The 18,847-nt window shown below is 37.4% G+C and overlaps 1 protein-coding gene across 1 annotated transcript; it reads left to right on the forward strand.

The window, feature by feature from the left end:
• The first annotated feature begins 1,182 nt into the window (after positions 1-1,182).
• LOC105059955 (probable serine/threonine-protein kinase At1g54610) lies at positions 1,183-16,170 on the forward strand. Its single transcript, XM_010943498.4, has 7 exons — positions 1,183-1,870; positions 1,966-2,250; positions 2,338-2,655; positions 6,646-6,873; positions 10,497-10,597; positions 12,390-12,507; positions 15,475-16,170. The coding sequence occupies exons 1-7, from the start codon at positions 1,532-1,534 to the stop codon at positions 15,835-15,837; spliced, it is 1,752 nt and encodes a 583-aa protein (XP_010941800.1). The 5' UTR covers positions 1,183-1,531; the 3' UTR covers positions 15,838-16,170.
• The last annotated feature ends 2,677 nt before the right edge of the window (positions 16,171-18,847 follow it).

The raw sequence follows: 18,847 nt of genomic DNA on the forward strand, positions 1-18,847 counted from the left end.
GATATTGTCAAGGAGATAGTATTCAAGGATGAGCAAGGGAGTGAGGCCCTATTTGAGGTTGCTTTTGGAAGGAGATGGTATCCAAGGATGAGCGAGAGATTAAGACCTCACCTAAGGTTGCTTTTGGGAGGTCAAAAAGCACTTCCTAGAGTCCAAAAAAAAAATTTCTAGATGATATATAGATATCCAATAAAAAAATGTAAAATAACTTTTGATCATTCTAAAAGCTTAAAAAACACTACTTAACAGAAGTTTTAATTTGAAGTTTCTTCCTAAAAGTTCTTTCTCAAGCCTGTCAAAATGTTATTTATTTCATTAAAACATCTCTAAACTTTACCCTATATTATATTAATATAAGAATAATATTATAATTATTATTATTATAATATCATACTAAAATAATTATAGAAATAATTTAAGGTGACAATATTTAATATATAAAGACTCAAAAGATTAAAAACTCTTTTCACTTTTGCTATCAAATAAATGTTAAAGCTTTGTAGCACTTTAGAAATATGATTACCAATCGGTAAACAGTTTTTTTTATCAGAAGTCCTACTAACAGAAGATATACTTTCATGACTTTTACTAACAAAAGCTCTCCAGCAATCCCAAATGGAGTAATCTTGCAAAACAAGTCAACCTATCCACCATTTCTTAATATTATTGGCCTGTGCTGCTTATTCCCAATTTATACACGAAATCCATAATTGTTGAACCTAGATTGATTGTTCGTTCAGATTTTTATTAAATTAATTGGGACCGCCAAGCTTGACGGGTGACATGTTGCCTTGGTCTACCCAGACAACTCGATCTGATAAGGTAAGAGCAGGAACAAGATTTCTTTTGATCAAATAAAAATTGAGTCAAGAATCCCAAAAAACATGGACTCCAGCAGTAGAAAGAACTTGTTGGCGCCGTTGAATCCATTAAATTTATCTTTGGTAAAAAGTTAACTAATTTAGCTACCAAAAAAATTTAACTAATTGGTTATCAAAAAAAAAAAAAAAAAAACTAATTTATGTGGAATGCTTTATTTTTTGACCGCCTCTGCCGATATCTGTAACATGCCACTTTTAACGCCCTTACCAGAAAAAGAAAAAAAAATCCCTTTTTTTACTCCTCCTCCCCCTCCCTTCCCCGGTATTATATTCCCCTCACTCCACTGCCCCTTCCCCTCTCCCAGTCTATTCAAAACTCCCTCTTCCCTGCCTCACGCTCTTCAGTTCTACCTTCTATTCTCTCCGCTCTCATCATCTCCGCGAAGCATCATACCGCCTGGGGCCCCCTTACGGCCAGCTCCGCTCCCCGCTCCTTTCTTGCTGTTTTACCGCCTTCTCGTCTCCGTTCCCCCACCAATCGCTCGCACTAAACGACTTTTCCCCCCAAAGGCGTAAGAAAATCTCGAAAAAATTGAGAAAAATAGATAGAGAGAAGAAGAAGACGAGACCGAACCCTAAATCTTGGTCTCCCAACCGTCCTACTTCGCGGGAATTCCGTTTCCACTCCGAGCTTTCGCTGAGATGAGTTGATGGGTTGCACCTTTGGCAAGGACTCTTCCCCCGCCCCCTCCTCCGCGTCCCTCCGGCGGGAGAAGGCCCGGGCCTCCGGCCGCAAGTCTCAGGCGGCCCTGTCCAATATCGAGACCGTCGTCACCCGGGCGGAGGAGCAGGAGCGCCCGGACGAGAGCGGAGAACGGCCACACCGGCGGCGGCGGCGGCGGGCGGACCCGAGGCTGGGCAATCCCCCGGGGCATGTCCATGGCGAGCAGGTTGCCGCCGGGTGGCCTTCATGGCTCTCCGCTGTCGCTGGGGAGGCCATCAAAGGGTGGACACCTCGCCGGGCAAACACCTTTGAGAAGCTCGCTAAGGCAGGCCTCTTTTTTTTTCCATGGCCCCTATTTCTTGATTTCTTTTTAGTGATTTTGTTACTAAAGATGGCATATTTTTTTTTTTTGTAAATTAGATTGGGCAAGGGACTTATAGTAACGTTTACAAGGCTAGAGACACCTTGTCGGGTAAAATCGTGGCCTTGAAGAAGGTCCGGTTCGATAATTTGGAGCCGGAGAGCGTGAAATTTATGGCTAGAGAGATTCTCATACTGCGACGGTTGGATCACCCCAATGTAGTGAAGTTGGAGGGTTTAGCGACATCCAGGATGGCTTGTAGTTTGTATCTAGTGTTCGAGTACATGGAGCATGACCTCGCTGGTCTAGCTGCCAGCCCTGGAATCAAGTTCACAGAACCTCAGGTTAAATTTCATCGCTCTTAGTTGAATTCTGTCTTAAAAGTGTGATCTTTATGCAAGTTTCTATCTAAAATTTCTGTTTTTGAACAGGTAAAGTGTTATATGCATCAGTTGCTCTCGGGGCTCGAGCATTGTCACAATAGTGGTGTGCTGCACCGTGATATTAAGGGATCAAATCTCCTTATTGATAATGGTGGGATACTCAAGATTGCAGACTTTGGCTTGGCTACTACCTTTGATCCTAACCACAAGCATCCTATGACTAGCCGGGTGGTCACACTTTGGTATAGGGCCCCAGAGCTTCTGTTGGGTGCTACTGATTATGGTGTGGGTGTAGACCTCTGGAGTGCAGGCTGCATTCTAGCGGAGTTATTGGCTGGGAGGCCTATAATGCCAGGGCGAACTGAGGTAACTTGTATATCTTGTTGATTCTATGCCCTGCAACATCAACTGCTTCCAAATGGAACTTTCCAACTGCTTTAGTTTAGACGGTTCACCTGTCTTAATTACATTTTTTTTTTAATTTATAAAGAAAAATAAGAGCTGTGTTATGTATATATTTTTGGAACATTAGGATGTGAAACTTAGTGGCAGGTTCTTGAGAGTATATCAGATCCTTATTAGGATATTAATATAATCATTCTATCTTATGAATAGGATACCGTACCATGTGCATGTTTGGAAGAGATGTGTGAACTCAATGATGCTTAATAATGTACAATCTTATAGATATGAATAAATGGACTATAAATTGATCATAGGACATGCATATTGTTCACTCTTTAGTTTAGCAAACCATCTAGAGCATAATTCTAGAATTTAAGTTGGACGCTCTAAGAATCTCTCATGAGAGATGAATTATCTAGGTTTATCATATGCTTAATTTTAGTTGGATAGGATACAAGACCGAAGGACCAATTATCAAGAAATATTTGCATAATGCTTGGGATGTATGATCATGTATTAAAGGTAACTAAGCAATTCTTGGAGGAAGTCAAATGATTGATGCAATTGTGAAGGTTAGATGTCGATGAAAAGCCAGCCTATGATCAAGTTAAGGCTTTGAATTACCAGAACTCAGGCGAGCTATGACCAGTTCGAGTTTGGCTCTGTGAGCAATGATGCGCTTAAGCTTGGCTCAAGCTCATCATGAACCATTTAGGCTGTGTTCAAGCTTTTGCTTGTTGATTCTCAAGCTAGAGGTTTACTTGATTTAGCTTGATTTGATTCAGGGGTGGAAAGGGTGGTGTCTACTGGGCCTGCGATTAGGGGGAGTGGCTGTGGAGGCAAACCCATTGGTGGAGAAGATGATGGAGTTGGATTGGATTAGAACCATCAAGATTGACTTGAGCAAAGAGCCAGAGAAGGTGAAGCAACTCAAGGGACAATTTAATGAGATTGATTACTAGGAAAGTGATAAAATTGGGGAAGGTTGTGTATAGGAGAAGGAGATGCAAATAAAAGAGAGTTGACTTAGGTGAGAGATTGGGCCCATGGGGTCTGTAGCCCCCTAGAGTCCATACATGTTTACAGTTTGTCTCAGCCATTTGCATGTGATCTAATGGCCGACAGGTGGCTGAAAGGTAATCCACATTTTAAACTCTCCAAAGTATGTTTGCTGATACTTATTTTTAATCTAAATGCCTCCTTTTGTACTCCAGCCTGGTTGTTCCCACGGCCTATCCAAGGTTGAGCCCTGGGATTTGATGGTAGACTTTAAAGAATTGTCCATTTGTCCATACGTAAAATCATCATTATACTTTCCACATAAGGGAAATCTTACACACTTTTGTATTGCCTCTTCTTACCGTTGTGTTTGTGTTAATGCACTTTCCATTGATATGTAAGATATTTTGGGTCCTTTATAGAGAAGACAGATCATGGATAATGGATCCAAAATTAATGGGTTGGTTTGAGCCTATCCATGTAGTTATACACTCTTCAAAGGTTCAGTTCCCAAATTGTTTTGAAGAACAAATAAAGAGGTGTGTAGGAGTGTTTTCTATCAACATACTTAAATTATAGAACTAATCTTTTATGTTAGGAGATCCGGACAATCTTATCTTATTTGAAAAATGTCAGATGGCAAAAATGTAGACTACATAACATTTTATAAGTAAATTATATATAAATTAATATATATATATATATCGGGCTTGGGTGGGCTGGACAAGGCTCTTCTTTTAGTTTATTTGTTTTTCAAGCTCAAAATCCTAGCTCAAGTTTGGCTCATTTATAAGAGAGCTCAAAACAAGATGATTGGGACCAAACATGAGCTGCTGGAAACAATTAGCTGGTTAGGCAGCCTAAGTTAAAAAATGGTAAAGAAGAGCCACACAACTTATTGCTATAGCACATGTTTATATGTGATAAAACTTTGGAAGTGATTATGAACTCCGCAAACTTTTGAAATGGTGATTTGAAGAAGATGATGAGGTTGATTTGTCACTGAAGGTGCAGAGTACAAAGTTCATCCAAGTGCACCTATAAAGATTTTTTTTACCACTGCAAGGATGCCTTCTGCACCTTTTAAAACTTTGAGCTGCTTTACATTTTACAAAGAAGAGACAACAGATTGCATAGAAGCGCTACACATGGATGGGAAGTACAATAAACTGAGATATTAAATCTGTTTTTGGGGATAAAGTATATGTGGGAAAACTCGGGAGAGCTGCTCTTCCCTCTTCCCACATGTGGGCAGACTATCTGGACCATCCTATTAAGACAGGGTATTCATGTGCCATATGCTGTTTTCTTCTCTTGTTTGTCTTCTTCCTATTTTGTGTTTCTTCATCACTCTTTATTAATAAAAAAAAAATTCTGCCTGTAATTATGCTCTATCTCATGTCAAAATAATTCTATAGAATCTAATTATCCCTTCTTTTCTCATAATATCTGGTCATCTTAGAAGTTATGATGGTTGAAGGCACCTAACAGAATTTTTGGGAAACCATTTCTTTTCATTTCCTGTGTTAAGGCTCCAAAAGTTCACTCTTACTAGTTAGATCTTTAATTTTGAGCCACCGTTAAAACATGTAATACCATGGTAACACTATTTTGCCTTTTGTGGTATCATATTCTGATTTTTTTCCTCTTCACTTTTTCCTCAGAACACTTTTCCATTTAGGACTCTAGGGAAGATTTTTGATATTCATAACAGTACTAAGTTAATATTGACCAGGGAGCCTTATTCATCTAGATTATGTTGCATTAGCTGTGCAAACTCTGATTCATCAAGGTTTTAATCGAACTTTTCGGACTTGATGTCAGTTCTTTTTCATTGGTAATGGGTTACTCCGTGAAAAAAAGAATGAACAGCGGGCAGGCTGGCCATGAATTCTGATACTAGTTGGTCAAAAAAAATCTGACAAAGTGATCAACTAGATAAGAAATGATATCAAGCATTTTATAAATCTTTTATCTGGTACACAAAGTGGGATACAATAACATAGTCTGAGTCTCTTAGAGTATGTAAATGAGAATCCTATGCTCTATGAGTAACCTTGTTCTAATGTGGAAATTGGTGATCCAAGTTGTGCATCTTGCCCATATTTCTTTTACTTTGACTAATAACATGAAGCAGTGCCAATATGCTAGGCCAGCTGGATGAGTGTCTAAGCAAGATCCTGTCTTGAATAAGCTTGGGATGAGAATCTATGCTGACAAGACTGAGCTAGGTTTAGTTTTGGGTTCCATTTTCTAGCCCATTATAGGTTTATAACCTACATCCAAGTAGTGTTCACTCGTAAAAAAATGTTGAAGGATCATATTTGAGGCTTCTAAGAAAATCTTGAATGCTTGTTATACGTCAATGCTCTTCTTTATAAATAAACAAAATTTTGCCCTGGGCCTGGGTCCTAATAGCAGCTGACTACTTAAGCACCCTTGTGATTAGCTTAGGCTGGAGCTTGTTCGGAGTAACCCTGGTCTGGGCTGGGTGGTTTGTTTGATATGTTTGGCTCAGATTCAGTGTGTTTTAACTGGGAAGACCCTAGACCCATGCCCATTTCCTTTATCATTCAGGTAATATGGTTACACTTTTTGTTTTGATTAACCAAAGATTACAATCACATTACATGGTTGAGCTTGCTTATGTATCATTTCCTTCTTAAAAAAGAATTCCACGAAATTCTCAGCCTCTAAAATGTTGTCCTGATTCCTGCGGGTGATCAATCCACCTACTTAATTATCCTGGTTTAGGATTCACATGTACATCCATGTCAGAAATATTACTTGGAACTTACAGCTGTAAGATAGTGCCTGGATCTTGGCAATGAAACTTCATATTGGAAACAATTTACAATTCCATAATTGCTCCTAGAATCATCCTGCAGAGACTGTTGCTAGCACATGTCTAAAGCTAATGCAGATTAGCTTAACCATATTTACATTTATTAGGTTGAACAGCTACATAAGATTTTCAAGCTGTGTGGCTCCCCTTCAGAAGAATACTGGAAGAAGTCAAAGTTGCCACATGCTTCAAGTTTTAAAAACCAACAGCGATATAAACGTCGTATAAAAGAGGCATTTAAAGATTTTCCACCATCATCATTAGCATTGATCGAAACTCTTCTTGCAATTGACCCAGCTGAACGTCAAACTGCCACTGCTGCATTAAGAAGTGAGGTAAGTTTTCCATTTCTCAAACCATTTTAATCTTATTATATCTCTTTTATACTTATCCTTCATGTTTAGTCTTATACTAGGAGTATCACAGGAAAATGTATTAAAGTGTTTCATTCTCACTTTACCTTCATTATTTTGTAATAATCTACTGTTACGTTCTGCAAAGATTGCTATTTACTTTTGATATATACTTTATGGCTTAGCTTCTAATATATACCTTTTGTTTATTGCCCTTTCCATTGATACCAGTAGACATTTTATGGAGATGCTTGTATCTATATCTTTATGGCACAAGTCACTCTTATTCGATAGGTAAGTATGTTTGACTATGAATTATGTCTACTTTGAAGAAAATTGTTACCACTCATAAGAATGCTTATTAATAGTAGTTTCAAGTAAGGACTAAAGCAAGGTTCACCATCTCGGTTCTGGACCCTGTACTGTTACCATCCTATTACATTGTCAGTATGCGGTTCGACACAATATGAGACAGCATATGAGTATCGATACGGTCCTATACCGGGTGGTACAGCGGACAATGGACTGAAGTATTACATGCTGGCTTAGTATTGGTACAGGATGTCCCATCTTGGCATGCATTGGCATAGGAGCATTTCAACTACTACCACAGCTAATATTCTGTCAATGTTCTAGGCCATTAATTACTAGCACATTATGTATCATCTCATGCCATGTCATGCTGTTGTGCTAACTCGACCAGAATCGATATCTGCTCAAGATAAAGCTGTGTTTTGTGGGTCTTTTGAATGCTTGCTGGCATCTCCTCCCCCCCCCCCCCTCCTCCCTCCCCCCTTCTCTTTGTGCTGTGCATTTTGAATATTTTTTATATTGGTGATTTTTTTTAACTGATTTTTGAAATTGTTTTGGTATGTCAGAAACTCAGGCACATGCTTTTTATTTTTTTTCGTTTTTGATAAGTCTGTGATTTGCAAGGCCATATCCCTCCCTCCTTCCCTTTGTGCTGTGCAATTTGAGTGTGTGTGTGTGCGCGCGTGCGTGTGTATGTATATATGGGTGATTTTTTCAAATTGTTTTGGTAGGTCAGAAAATCAGGTAAATGCTTTTTAATTTTTTTCGTTTTTGATAAACCTGAATTTTGTAAGGTGTCATACTGGTAAATTTCTTATGCCACTTCCATTTTACTATACCATGAAATGGGGTATCTTGGGGAATTTATCATTTGGAAGTGTTAATATACCAGCTAATTTGTTGTAGCGGATAAGAACTGATTTTATCTTGGTGTAATTAGGATCTAAGTTTTATTTTTAACTTGTTTTTATTAAGTAAAGAAGACTTCATGTGAATATGATTGAATTCGATTGTTCTAGAATTTAATTTGTTGTGAGAAGCTTGTAAGGCTTGGTGGAAGAATTACTGCAAAGATCTTGATTATTAAGTGAAATTATTCCTTAGGCTTTGGTTGCTTTTTTCCCTCTTTCAACTTAATCTGATTGGTAGAGATCTCTTTTGGGCATTTAGGTGAATGTGGCCAATATCACATCTTTATGTAAGTGGGATTGTTCTATATTATTTTGTCGAGGTGTCATGAAGCTATTGTCTAAAATATTTTGTTTTATTGATTCTGATAAGTAGGGAAATCAAAGAAGCAAGTTGGAAATTTACATCTAAAAATTTGTGAATATAACCATCCTTTCAGTGGATCTTAAGTTGCCTATTTCCAATAATGGAGATTGTATTCGGAGCACTTTGGATCATGAAAGCTGCAATTTGCAGTCCAATATTACTAGAATTGGTCATATTAGTTAGATGTCTTAAGGGACTGTTCATTGTCAGTAGAATTTATTACAAGGGACAACTATAAAACCTGATTTCTGAGAACAAGCTTTATGAAAAACATCAGAGGACCTTTTTTTTTTTCTTTACGGAAAATATTCAATTTTCAAATTGCTATGGCTTGACCATTTTTCCCAACATGTTTAATGGAAAGAAGCCAAACAAGCACTTTCATGAATTTTATTCACTTTTGGTTTTATGTAAACCTTTTTGACAACACTTGACAACCAGACAGCCCCTAAACCTTTAGCTTTCCTATTCTTTGCTGAAAATACTAAGGATACATATTCTTGAGGTATAACTGTGAAGATTCTATTAAATATTGAATGTGTTGTGATTTTGAGGCAGCAAGTCATGGCAAATGGCTTTGAGAAATATAACCACATGCACATATGTTGCTTTTATCTCTATATCATATTTAAAGGGAAGGCTGGTGGTAGTTTAGGTTTTGCCACCCTATCTGCTTGGATTACTACTAGTGTTTGCATCACAAAACAATAGGATGCTCACTTTTTTATAAATTCTCTCTGTATCTTACGGGTAGAGTACACCTGTTACAATATTTTCAGCCATGTCTGTTTTTATGTGGGCTTGATCACCAATCCCAGAAGTATATGACATGTTTCTGGAACCAGCAACCATGCACCTCTTGGTACAATACCTTTTTTACATTATTTTTTCCATTTATAAATCGATCTTGTTAATAAGGATCAAGGTTAAAGATTTCAATCAACAAGGAGCTTGTAATTTAGTCAATGCAACCTTATGAATTCAACAGTAAAATTTATTATTACCAAAATACTGAATTGGACATGAATTTAAAGGTTTACATCAAAAAATGACCCAATTTTGAGATTTAATTGTTTAGGGTCACATTTAATATGGCAATTTGTCAATAAAAAAAGGACTTGAGATCTTTCAGTTCTTGGTATAATGTGAGCTTGTAGACTGAACTTTATTTGTTATGTTCTTCCTGAAAACATGAAACAATTGAATTACATCATGAGTACATGATTTTTGATTTATAAGAAAATCTTTTTAGTTATTTCACTGCCTGTTGGGGCTATCTGTCAAGAGTGACTGTGTAGGAATTACCTGTAAGTGCACTTGGAACTGTTCTAAAAATAGTTTTTCAGAATCTACGCCATTTGTCTTTTTCAAGGCAAGTCCATGTCAAAGCTGGTGAACCTTTAGTTTTGCTTTCAAACATGAATATTCTGAAGTAACTGCATTGCAATAGATTCAAAAGGAACAGTTACAACTTACAAGGCAGCAGATGGAGCTGTCATGTTGCATTAGTTTAGATATTGGTTGATGGAGAGTGTGTGAGTGCATACGATGAAGTATGAGTATTAGACTGGAATGCCGGCGTGATGTGTAGTAAAATTAGGTCGATGAAGTTAGACATGAATAAATGAGTAGATAAGGTGTTCAGTTGTCACCTAACATAAAATATTAATGTGTAGTGGTAACAAGAACAGGTTATTGCATGAAGTGGCTTGGGTTTGTGTGAAATACAGATTGTATGTTAATCTGTACAGTGTACAGTACATCTTGCAATGTTAGAAACATAAGTAATACTATAATATTCTTGGCTGTCTACATATGCTAAACGAATAATTTTTGCAATAGGTAACTGTGTTTATAGATGCAAATCAAGTATGAAGTTAGAGGCTTAGAGCTGTTCCACTTTCTTCTTTCAGTGATCATAGTTGGATATTTTCTTCTCTCAGACAATTAGCTATTCATATTCAGCTATACTTTTCAGTATAAGATGATTACCATGACCAGTGCTTTTGCTTTTATAGTTCTTCACAACCGAGCCTTATGCATGTGAACCTTCAAGCCTGCCCAAATATCCTCCAAGCAAAGAGATGGATGCTAAGCTAAGGGAGGAAGAAGCTAGAAGGTTGCTAATCATGATCATGTGGACTCTTCAATTTATATCAGATATGCCACTGCATATTTTTGTCAGCATTGCATAATTGTTTTTCGGTTAAACTAGCTTTATTTGTTTTCATCATGAAATGCCAAGTTGTTTTCAATTAAGATAAAATTGCAGATTTCATTCAGATGCTTAAAAAAAATCAGTGCTTCCGTTTGATAAAGTTAACTACATAATAAAGGAAAATCTTGTAATAAGTTCTTTTAAGTTCTCCCTAAAAAAAAAAAAAAAAATCTTAAGCTTTCATATTACATCATTTTTATGTGTCTATTTAACAAGCCTGGTTAATTATTTCTAAAAAAACAGCATGCAATGCATTTGAACTCACAACAGTTACGAGATATGCATGTTATGTTCAGAACAGTGGAGCCAAGGTTTTAAATCTTATGGACGGAGGTGTCGTGGTTTCTCAATGAAATAGGAAGCCTGATTTTCCTATCCCATCCCAGTGGTAGTTCTAATCATGCATTCCAGTAGATATCCTCCATCTCTCTCCTCGTCTTCTTTCTTTTCTTTCTTTCTTTCTTTCTTTGTTTCCTTTTTTTTCTTTCCTTTTCTTCTCCCTTTCTTTCTTTTTTTAATTTTTCTTTTTCTCTTCTTTCACTTTTTTCTTTTCATCTGTTCTTTCTTTCCTTCTTTTCTCTTTCTTCATCTCTCCCCACGTGGATGGGATTAGGTGTCCCAAGCCTATCCTGGTCCCATTTTCTCACAGGAAAGGGACGGGATAGCCGGGATGCCCCCCATCCTGCAGCAACATAAAACCTTGGATGGAGATATTCAGTAGTTTGGGACCTTGAGAGTGAACGAACCATCAGAAAATTGCTGTGCTGGTACTCATGATTGCAGAAAAACAGACAGGGCAAGTAGTGCAACAGTCATTTTGCAGTTGTATGATGGCCTCAAAATTAAGAGACAATGGTTTGTTACCCATGAATTCATACGACCCCAGATGGAGATAAAATTTCAAAAAGAAATTGCAAAGAAGGAAAAAGAAAACTCCTTGACCGAATTATTTATGTATAGCAACTTAACAGAGCAGGGAATGAATGTGATACGAAAAAAATGAAGTTTGATAAATACCAAATATTTCGGTAATAGATACACTATATACATGTATCTATACGTCTTGAGTTGGACTGCAAACTTAATGTTAAATCTTTGATAAAAGATTTAATGATATGTATCATCTAGATCAAAGATCTACATTTGCAAACACCTAGAAATGAAAAAATGAAAATTGTATCTTTTGGTGATCTCAAACTTACGCATTATGTCGATGTGAATATATGGTGTACATTAAGCTGGTATGCTAAAATATATGACAGGATATTTAAATTGGCAATCCGCTTTATTGATTGTAGTCTACACTTCTTAAAACATTTGTAGATTGAAAATCAAAATAATTTGATTCTTAATTCATCGGAAAACACGGTCTCATATAATTAAAACCTTTCAATTTAGCACCCACTTCATGCATAGGTTAGAAAACAGCACATATGTAATTTTTGGTTTCTAAACTTATTTAGTGATGTAGGTCATGATTATTGGCGTCGATTTCCAATTTGAAGGGCCCATCATTGAATTCGGGTTGTTAAATCTTTTACCATAGATTTAATATTAAATTTGTGGTCTGACTCTGTCTCCTCTCCACCCTCCACACCCCCCCCCCCTCCCCGGTGTCCCCCATCCACTTAAAATATGTCCAACTCTTTGTTAATATTTGTTTAGTGTGTCTAAACATATGCACATCATGTAGGTTAAGGGCTGCCAGAAGGGTCAATGCTGATGGAGTTAAGAAGACGCGTGCACGTGATCGAGCTGCTAAGGCAGTTCCTGTGCCAGAGGCTAATGCTGAATTCCATGCACACCTTGATGTATGTCCAGCTAACTATGGCTCCAACTCCTTTATTGTATTAAGTAAAATATTTCTCCTTGCATGCTAAGATTCAACGTGTTATGTTTTGTGCTTATTTGGTTAAAATGTTTGTTTGTTAGTATAATTTACACTTACCTGAGCATAACATCTTTCTATTCATGGGTAAAGTATTAGCAATCGTGGTTTAAAATTGATCAAGGTCATTTTATTGTTTTTCATAGTCTTAATTGGGATTTAAATGATAGGGCACCGTTTGTCGCTAAGACTGTACAGCTATTTAGCCTTGTACATTCTCACTTTGATTGTCGGAATAACATAATTAATTACTCTGCTAGAAGGTGCATGTGTCAAATGTACAAATTGACCATTGCCTCTACCATCACTCAAGGAAACCTGCATTTAAGGTGCAGGTCCATATGTGTGACAACTTTATGGGGGCATATATTATCTCTAACATCCTCTGTCCTCCCTCATGTTCATGATGGATCAAAAATTGCTTATTTGTGTGGTATGTACATGAAAATCAAATTTTGAGACACTGCAATAGTTCAACAAGTGTGGTGGGGCATGAGACTGAACTGGCCATTTAATACAGATCGTAGTTAACCATTATGTTCACTCATGCGGTACATGAGTCTATGGTGTGTCTTTTGTATATATGCAGTTTCAATTGCTTAAAGGTCATGATTCTTAATAATAAGGAAACATTTGATCAAACTGTGCATGACATGTTTACCAATTAAAAAAGGTTGCTGTGCGGCAGTTGTGCCTATGCCTTTCCACGATATCCTTTGTTATATTCATATTAGACTTGTATGAGTGCTCTGCCTTATCAAAAAAACAAGCAAAAAAGGTTGCTGTTTGTTTAAAATTTGGCAAACATATAACCATTATATGCTTGATGATTTCACTCTTAATCTACCAATCCTCTAATAGGGACCATCTGGCTAAGACAGGCAAAAATCTGCATGGTTCTATTCATTAAGTGCGAATATCTGCTTGGTTGAGAAAATGGAATTCAACAAAAGGCGAATCTGTTATTGCTTATGATTAGCCTTATGAATTCGAATATTGCTCGAGTTCTTCCTTACATTCATGCCTTTTTACTTATTTTCTTTTTGTCTAGAAGACTTGGTGATTTTGTTGGTTAATCAGGAAAGCATACATATGATCTGTTTTCTTTTCATTGCTTGTCTTTTTGTTCATTTTTGTAATATTATTTAGTCTGACCAATGATCACTGCCAGTTCTGTTTGCTGTTGTTGATTATTTTCTAATTGCAGTGATCTATGAAGATGAACTAATGCCTCAGAATGAGACATCTTAGATAATTATTGACTCAATTGGCAAACCTTCAATTTACTTTACTGCCAAAATAGTAATCCTTTTAGGTTGCATTTGGTAGCTGGCAATCTATCCAGATTGCTGGGAATTTAATGTGGTTATCTGGATTACCACGTTTGATATACTTTTTGGGTTGGTAATCCAGATTGCCTTGGCAATCCAAATTATCTCCCAGGAGGTAATCTAGATTCCCAAGGGGATGGGTGGCTATCCAGATTACCACTACTTTGATAATTTGGTAATAAAATTTCTGGACATAATTATTCTCATAAAAAAATAATCAAACAAAATCCGGGAGCCAGTGGGTTGTCTTCGGGAGCCGGTGGTGGAGCTAGATGATGCGGTGTTGGGTGCGAGCCTGGGAATGCCCTGACGGCTCTCACAGGTGGTAAACGAGAGCATCAGCCGATGAATCCCGCGAGGCTGCCGGTGAAATCCATCGGTGAAGGAGAGGAGGGGTGCAGGTGAAATCGCGTCGGTACTCCCACAAATCCAGAGCACATCGCAAATCACAGAGCATCGCAAATCACAGAGCACAAACGTGCTCTGTGGTTTTTATTAGGGAGGGAAGGAAAGGGGACAGCGGCGGGGCCAGGCCACAGAGGGTGCAAGGGGCGGTCATGCAGGGTGCGGGTGGTGCGGGAGGCGATCGGGGTGGTGCCGCAAGGGGTGGGGGGAAGGGGCAGGGGCTCGAGTTTGTCGGGGCGGAGGGAGGGAAGGAGAGGGGATGGCAGCGGGGCCGCACAGGGTGCAGGGGGTGGTTGCGCAGGGTGCGGGAGGTGAGGGAGGTGCTCGGGTGGTGTGGGAGGGTGGGAGGAGGCACGGACAGTCGGGAGGCAGTGCTGGAGGCGCAATGGCCAGGGAGCGGTGCCGAATGGCTGGGGTTGGGGGGGGAGGGGTGTGGTGTGCAGGGGAAGGAGAAGGAAGGGGAAAAAATAAAAAAAATAAAAATAAAAGTAATAATAATAAGTATTAAAAATAATAAAAAGTTAAATAATTTGATTCTTTAATTAAAAAATATTTCTTTTAATATAATAATTTTTATCATTAAAAAAATTAAATCAATAGTTTGAAATGCTAAACTAATAATAAGGGTATTTTGAGAATTTGATGTTACATTATCAGTAATCTGATTGTCATACCAAACATGTTAATCAAGATTTTTAGTAATTTTACTGCAACATTATCTGCATGTACCAAACATAGTAATCAATATTACTGGCAATCTATCCAGATTGCAGGTAATCCAGATTACCACTGTCTGGCAATGCACTAAATGCAACCTTAATCTTTTTCCTCATACATATTTTCATGGACTCATGCTACTCTGGACTGCTATTTTACTGTTTCTTGGGATATTTGTGAGAGCAACTCAGTGATCTTTACTACTTTTGTTAACTGATATGCTCATGTTATACTTTATGATTCATCTTAATGGTTGCTCTCTTCATTGATGGTCAAAATGTACAGATGAAATGGTTGTCTGGTGGACATGTACTGCCAAGTGTTTTCTCATTTCTGAATTTTATCTGACTGCATAGGTGCAGTTCTCTGATATTATGCTAATATAGCTTTCTTAGAAAATGAATTACTGAAGGAAAAAATATTTTTGTTACTAACAGAGATGGCGCCTGATCACACATGCAAATGCAAAGAGCAAGAGTGAAAAGTTCCCTCCACCACATCAAGATGGAGCAATTGGTTACCTGTTAGGTTCTCCGCATCATGTGGATGCTGTCTTTGATCCCCTAGAAGCTCCGTTCAGCACAGTGATCCCCTACCAGAAAGGAGATATAACAACATGGTCCGGACCATTGGTCAACCCGGCTGCTGCTGGCCATCCCAGACGAAAGAAACAGAGTGCAGGAGATACCCATATACCTGCTTACTCAAAACAGCTTGCTGGCGCCAATGGCTCTAAGGAAATGCAGAAGGATAAGGGAAGTACTCGTGTCAGATACAATCGATGCCAAATAGAATCTTAGTTTCCTGAGGCGCAACATCTGTTTAATGTTCCTTCGGTGGTCGGAAAGCCTGTTTATTGGATGAAGGGGTAAAAGTTCTTCCCCCCCCCACCCCCACCTCTCAAAAAAAAAGGAAAGAATAAACACACCCCCACCTTCATTGTTTCCTATTCCTGTTCAATTTTTTGGATGGTTAGTCTTGGTATATAGGGCTGGAGAGAATCTTCCATTACCACATATATTTCAATTTTTTCTTTTTCCAAATTTTTTTCTTCACGTATTGAAAAATGAATGCTGGCCAGGTTATTTGAGTAAAATAAATATTATGGAATCATGTCATCCATTTGCAATTTACTCTTGCCAGGGTGTGATCCCGTTCCTCTACCATCCTCATTTTTGCCACCGAGATTTTTGAAATGTTTGTCTCGTCTCTAAATTTTGTGGCGTTGACTGTTACTGTGCGAATAACTGACCTAAAATGGCTGCTGATACTATATGAATATAAACTTGCGTGCTTGTGTTTTAGCTTGTGAATCTGTGGTCAATCAATAGTATTCTTTTGTTGTCCAAGTGACTGGATTCATGTCATATTCACAACATATTGTGAGCTATCATTGTCATCTAATGTTATTAAAAAAATCTCTCTGCCTCCGAATAAGAAGGGAGCTATCCGTAGTGTCCTCTTGCCAAATTTGCAAGATATGTAAAAAAGGAAAAGAAAATGCTTAAGTTACTATACATTTATGTTTGCTTGAAATATGGTGATATCTTCCTACTTGCTCTTTAGAATCTGAATTTACCAAAGTACCCTAGTCATGGTAATCAAAGTCCCCTCAAAATGTCATGCAGTTCTTACATCTGTAGTCATCAGAATGTGAATCAAATCCAAGGCAAAGGGGATTGTTGAAAGCCAGAAAATATATGTTCAACGTGTAAAACGGCTTTAGTTAACTCCGGGCTTAATTTGGGATCTGTTTTCTCCTGATCTGTTTTAACTCTTTTTTGGTTACCACATTCGGGTAACTTTTGTTGTATCAAATGAGTGTATTCAGTTTGTTTTTGCTTCTTGGGCATAAAATTGAAAATGTTGGTTATATATTTTTGCTTGAGTTGTAAGAACGATGGTTGTATGCTTTACATGTCCATAATATCTGAAGCAAAACAAATATCGATAGCTGAGAAACTCAAGTTCAGTATGATGTAATTAATGTTTTCCTGTGGATATCATGACAGGGTAGAAAGGAGTTTATATGTAATTACAAATTATTTTTTTATCAATCTAATGACAACATACTTTTTAAGGATTATTGTAAATGATTTATAGTCCTAGCCATGTGTCTTGACACGTATGAAGATAAAGACTTTGATTGGTAGAGTAGAACCTATTATTTGCTTTTAGCTTGGCCTGTCTAATGTTGAGCAGAGATCCAGGGGGTGAATAATCCTGAGCCGCGCCTCCGCAGGTTTGGGACTGCCCTGGCCAATTGAGTCACCTGATCATGTGTTGCTGTAAGCCTATAAAGCCCAAGCCACATTGTTGTCGTTTAAGTGGGTTGTACCAAAAACAACTCCAAGCCTGTCAATCCCACTATGCTTTCTATTCCTTAAATTCATCAGTATTTATTCTTCAATCAATGTTATTGAGAAGCACAAACAAAAGATGCATCGGTCTGCAATGGAGGTGTGTATTCCTATAAATAATACCTATTAATATGAGGAGTCCCTATTAAATATAATGCATTTTAATCTAAGCAACAATTTACCATCTATGAGAATTATTTATTGTAAAAGAGTAATCCTGCGAGGCTCCTGTTTTATGCTCAGGAACAATTCTCTTATCATGCTGTAGGAAGTGATTGGTGCAACTCGTGTGATTTGTTGCCAAACACAGGATTTGGTTGATCATGGATTTGTCAAATATGAGCACCTTATAGCATTTTTTATTTTAAAATATTTCCAATTCCAACTTGACTTTATTAAGCTCCCATCCATATATATTATGCACAAATGTTAAAAGTAATTATACCCAATTGTTTTAATTGCATAAAGTATTAAATAAATACTTAAAATATTGTATTTAGTTGATTATCTAATTTTCTTAGTATTTTTGTCATGACATGAGCTGTACTCTCTAGCATGTTGTTATATTGATAGGGTAGGAAATTAAATTGGTTAGGCTTTTCCCTTCCCTTTTCTCTATAAAAAAATAAATTAAATGAGGTAAAAAACTTCAGGAACTGTGAATTCATATTACATTCCTCAAATTTCAACAATTCAAAAGAAAAATTAGTGCTATCTAAGAAATAAATACTTCAAATTGGTTATAATCTCAAGCATGCATACCTTCTGAAGAACAATTTTCTCTTTGCCTTCATCAACATATGCATTCTTCGCATATATTGCCTTGATTTTTAGCTCATCCTCTAATTTTCCCACTTAGTTAATGATACTTCAAACCTTCATCTCCAACTCCTTCCATTTACTCTTAATCCTTCCTCAATGAGAAGAAATGATCAGGCATCTCCACGGATATAATCTCCTCCTCTTTGATGGTTTTTTTCTTTGTTATCGTCCATTATTTTAGACGATTTCTTGGTCACATCAACAAGTTTGCTCCCTTATCAATGCTGAGCCTTAGCCATTAATGGAGATAGTTAACATATCCTTGCTCTTCAAAATTACTGATTTCTTCACCATATTTTTAGTGGCAACATCCTCTTTTGATCTGCTGCACCCCATTGTGTGTGTGTGTGTGTGAGAGAGAGAGATAGAGATGTGAAGAAGATCTTAGAGAGGTAAAGAATCAAAGATTAGGACTGAAGAAATGGGTGTGGATGTTTAAAGTAGTTTGACAATTTTGATAAGGAGGAAATGGTTATTATTAAGAGGAGTGGGATGTGGGATCCGAATAATTTGTGGGACAAGGATAGACAAGGGTTACAAGTAGTAAACAATGTGAATCTGATTTATTGTATAACATGGTAAATATCATAGCTTGTTTGACACCCTATGTGGAGGTAAATATGTGACT

The sequence above is a fragment of the Elaeis guineensis genome, chromosome 10 (assembly GCF_000442705.2).
Source record: "Elaeis guineensis isolate ETL-2024a chromosome 10, EG11, whole genome shotgun sequence".
Classification (NCBI taxonomy): Eukaryota; Viridiplantae; Streptophyta; class Magnoliopsida; order Arecales; family Arecaceae; genus Elaeis; species Elaeis guineensis.

What these genes read in the sequence shown, in the direction of transcription:
- LOC105059955 (XM_010943498.4), top strand. Translation starts at nt 1,532, where the DNA reads ATGGGTTGCACCTTTGGCAAGGACTCTTCCCCCGCCCCCTCCTCCGCG. An exon ending in CCTTTGAGAAGCTCGCTAAG is followed by an intron (nt 1,871 to 1,965) that starts GCAGGCCTCTTT and finishes TTTGTAAATTAG; the next exon opens with ATTGGGCAAGGGACTTATAG. An exon ending in TCAAGTTCACAGAACCTCAG is followed by an intron (nt 2,251 to 2,337) that starts GTTAAATTTCAT and finishes GTTTTTGAACAG; the next exon opens with GTAAAGTGTTATATGCATCA.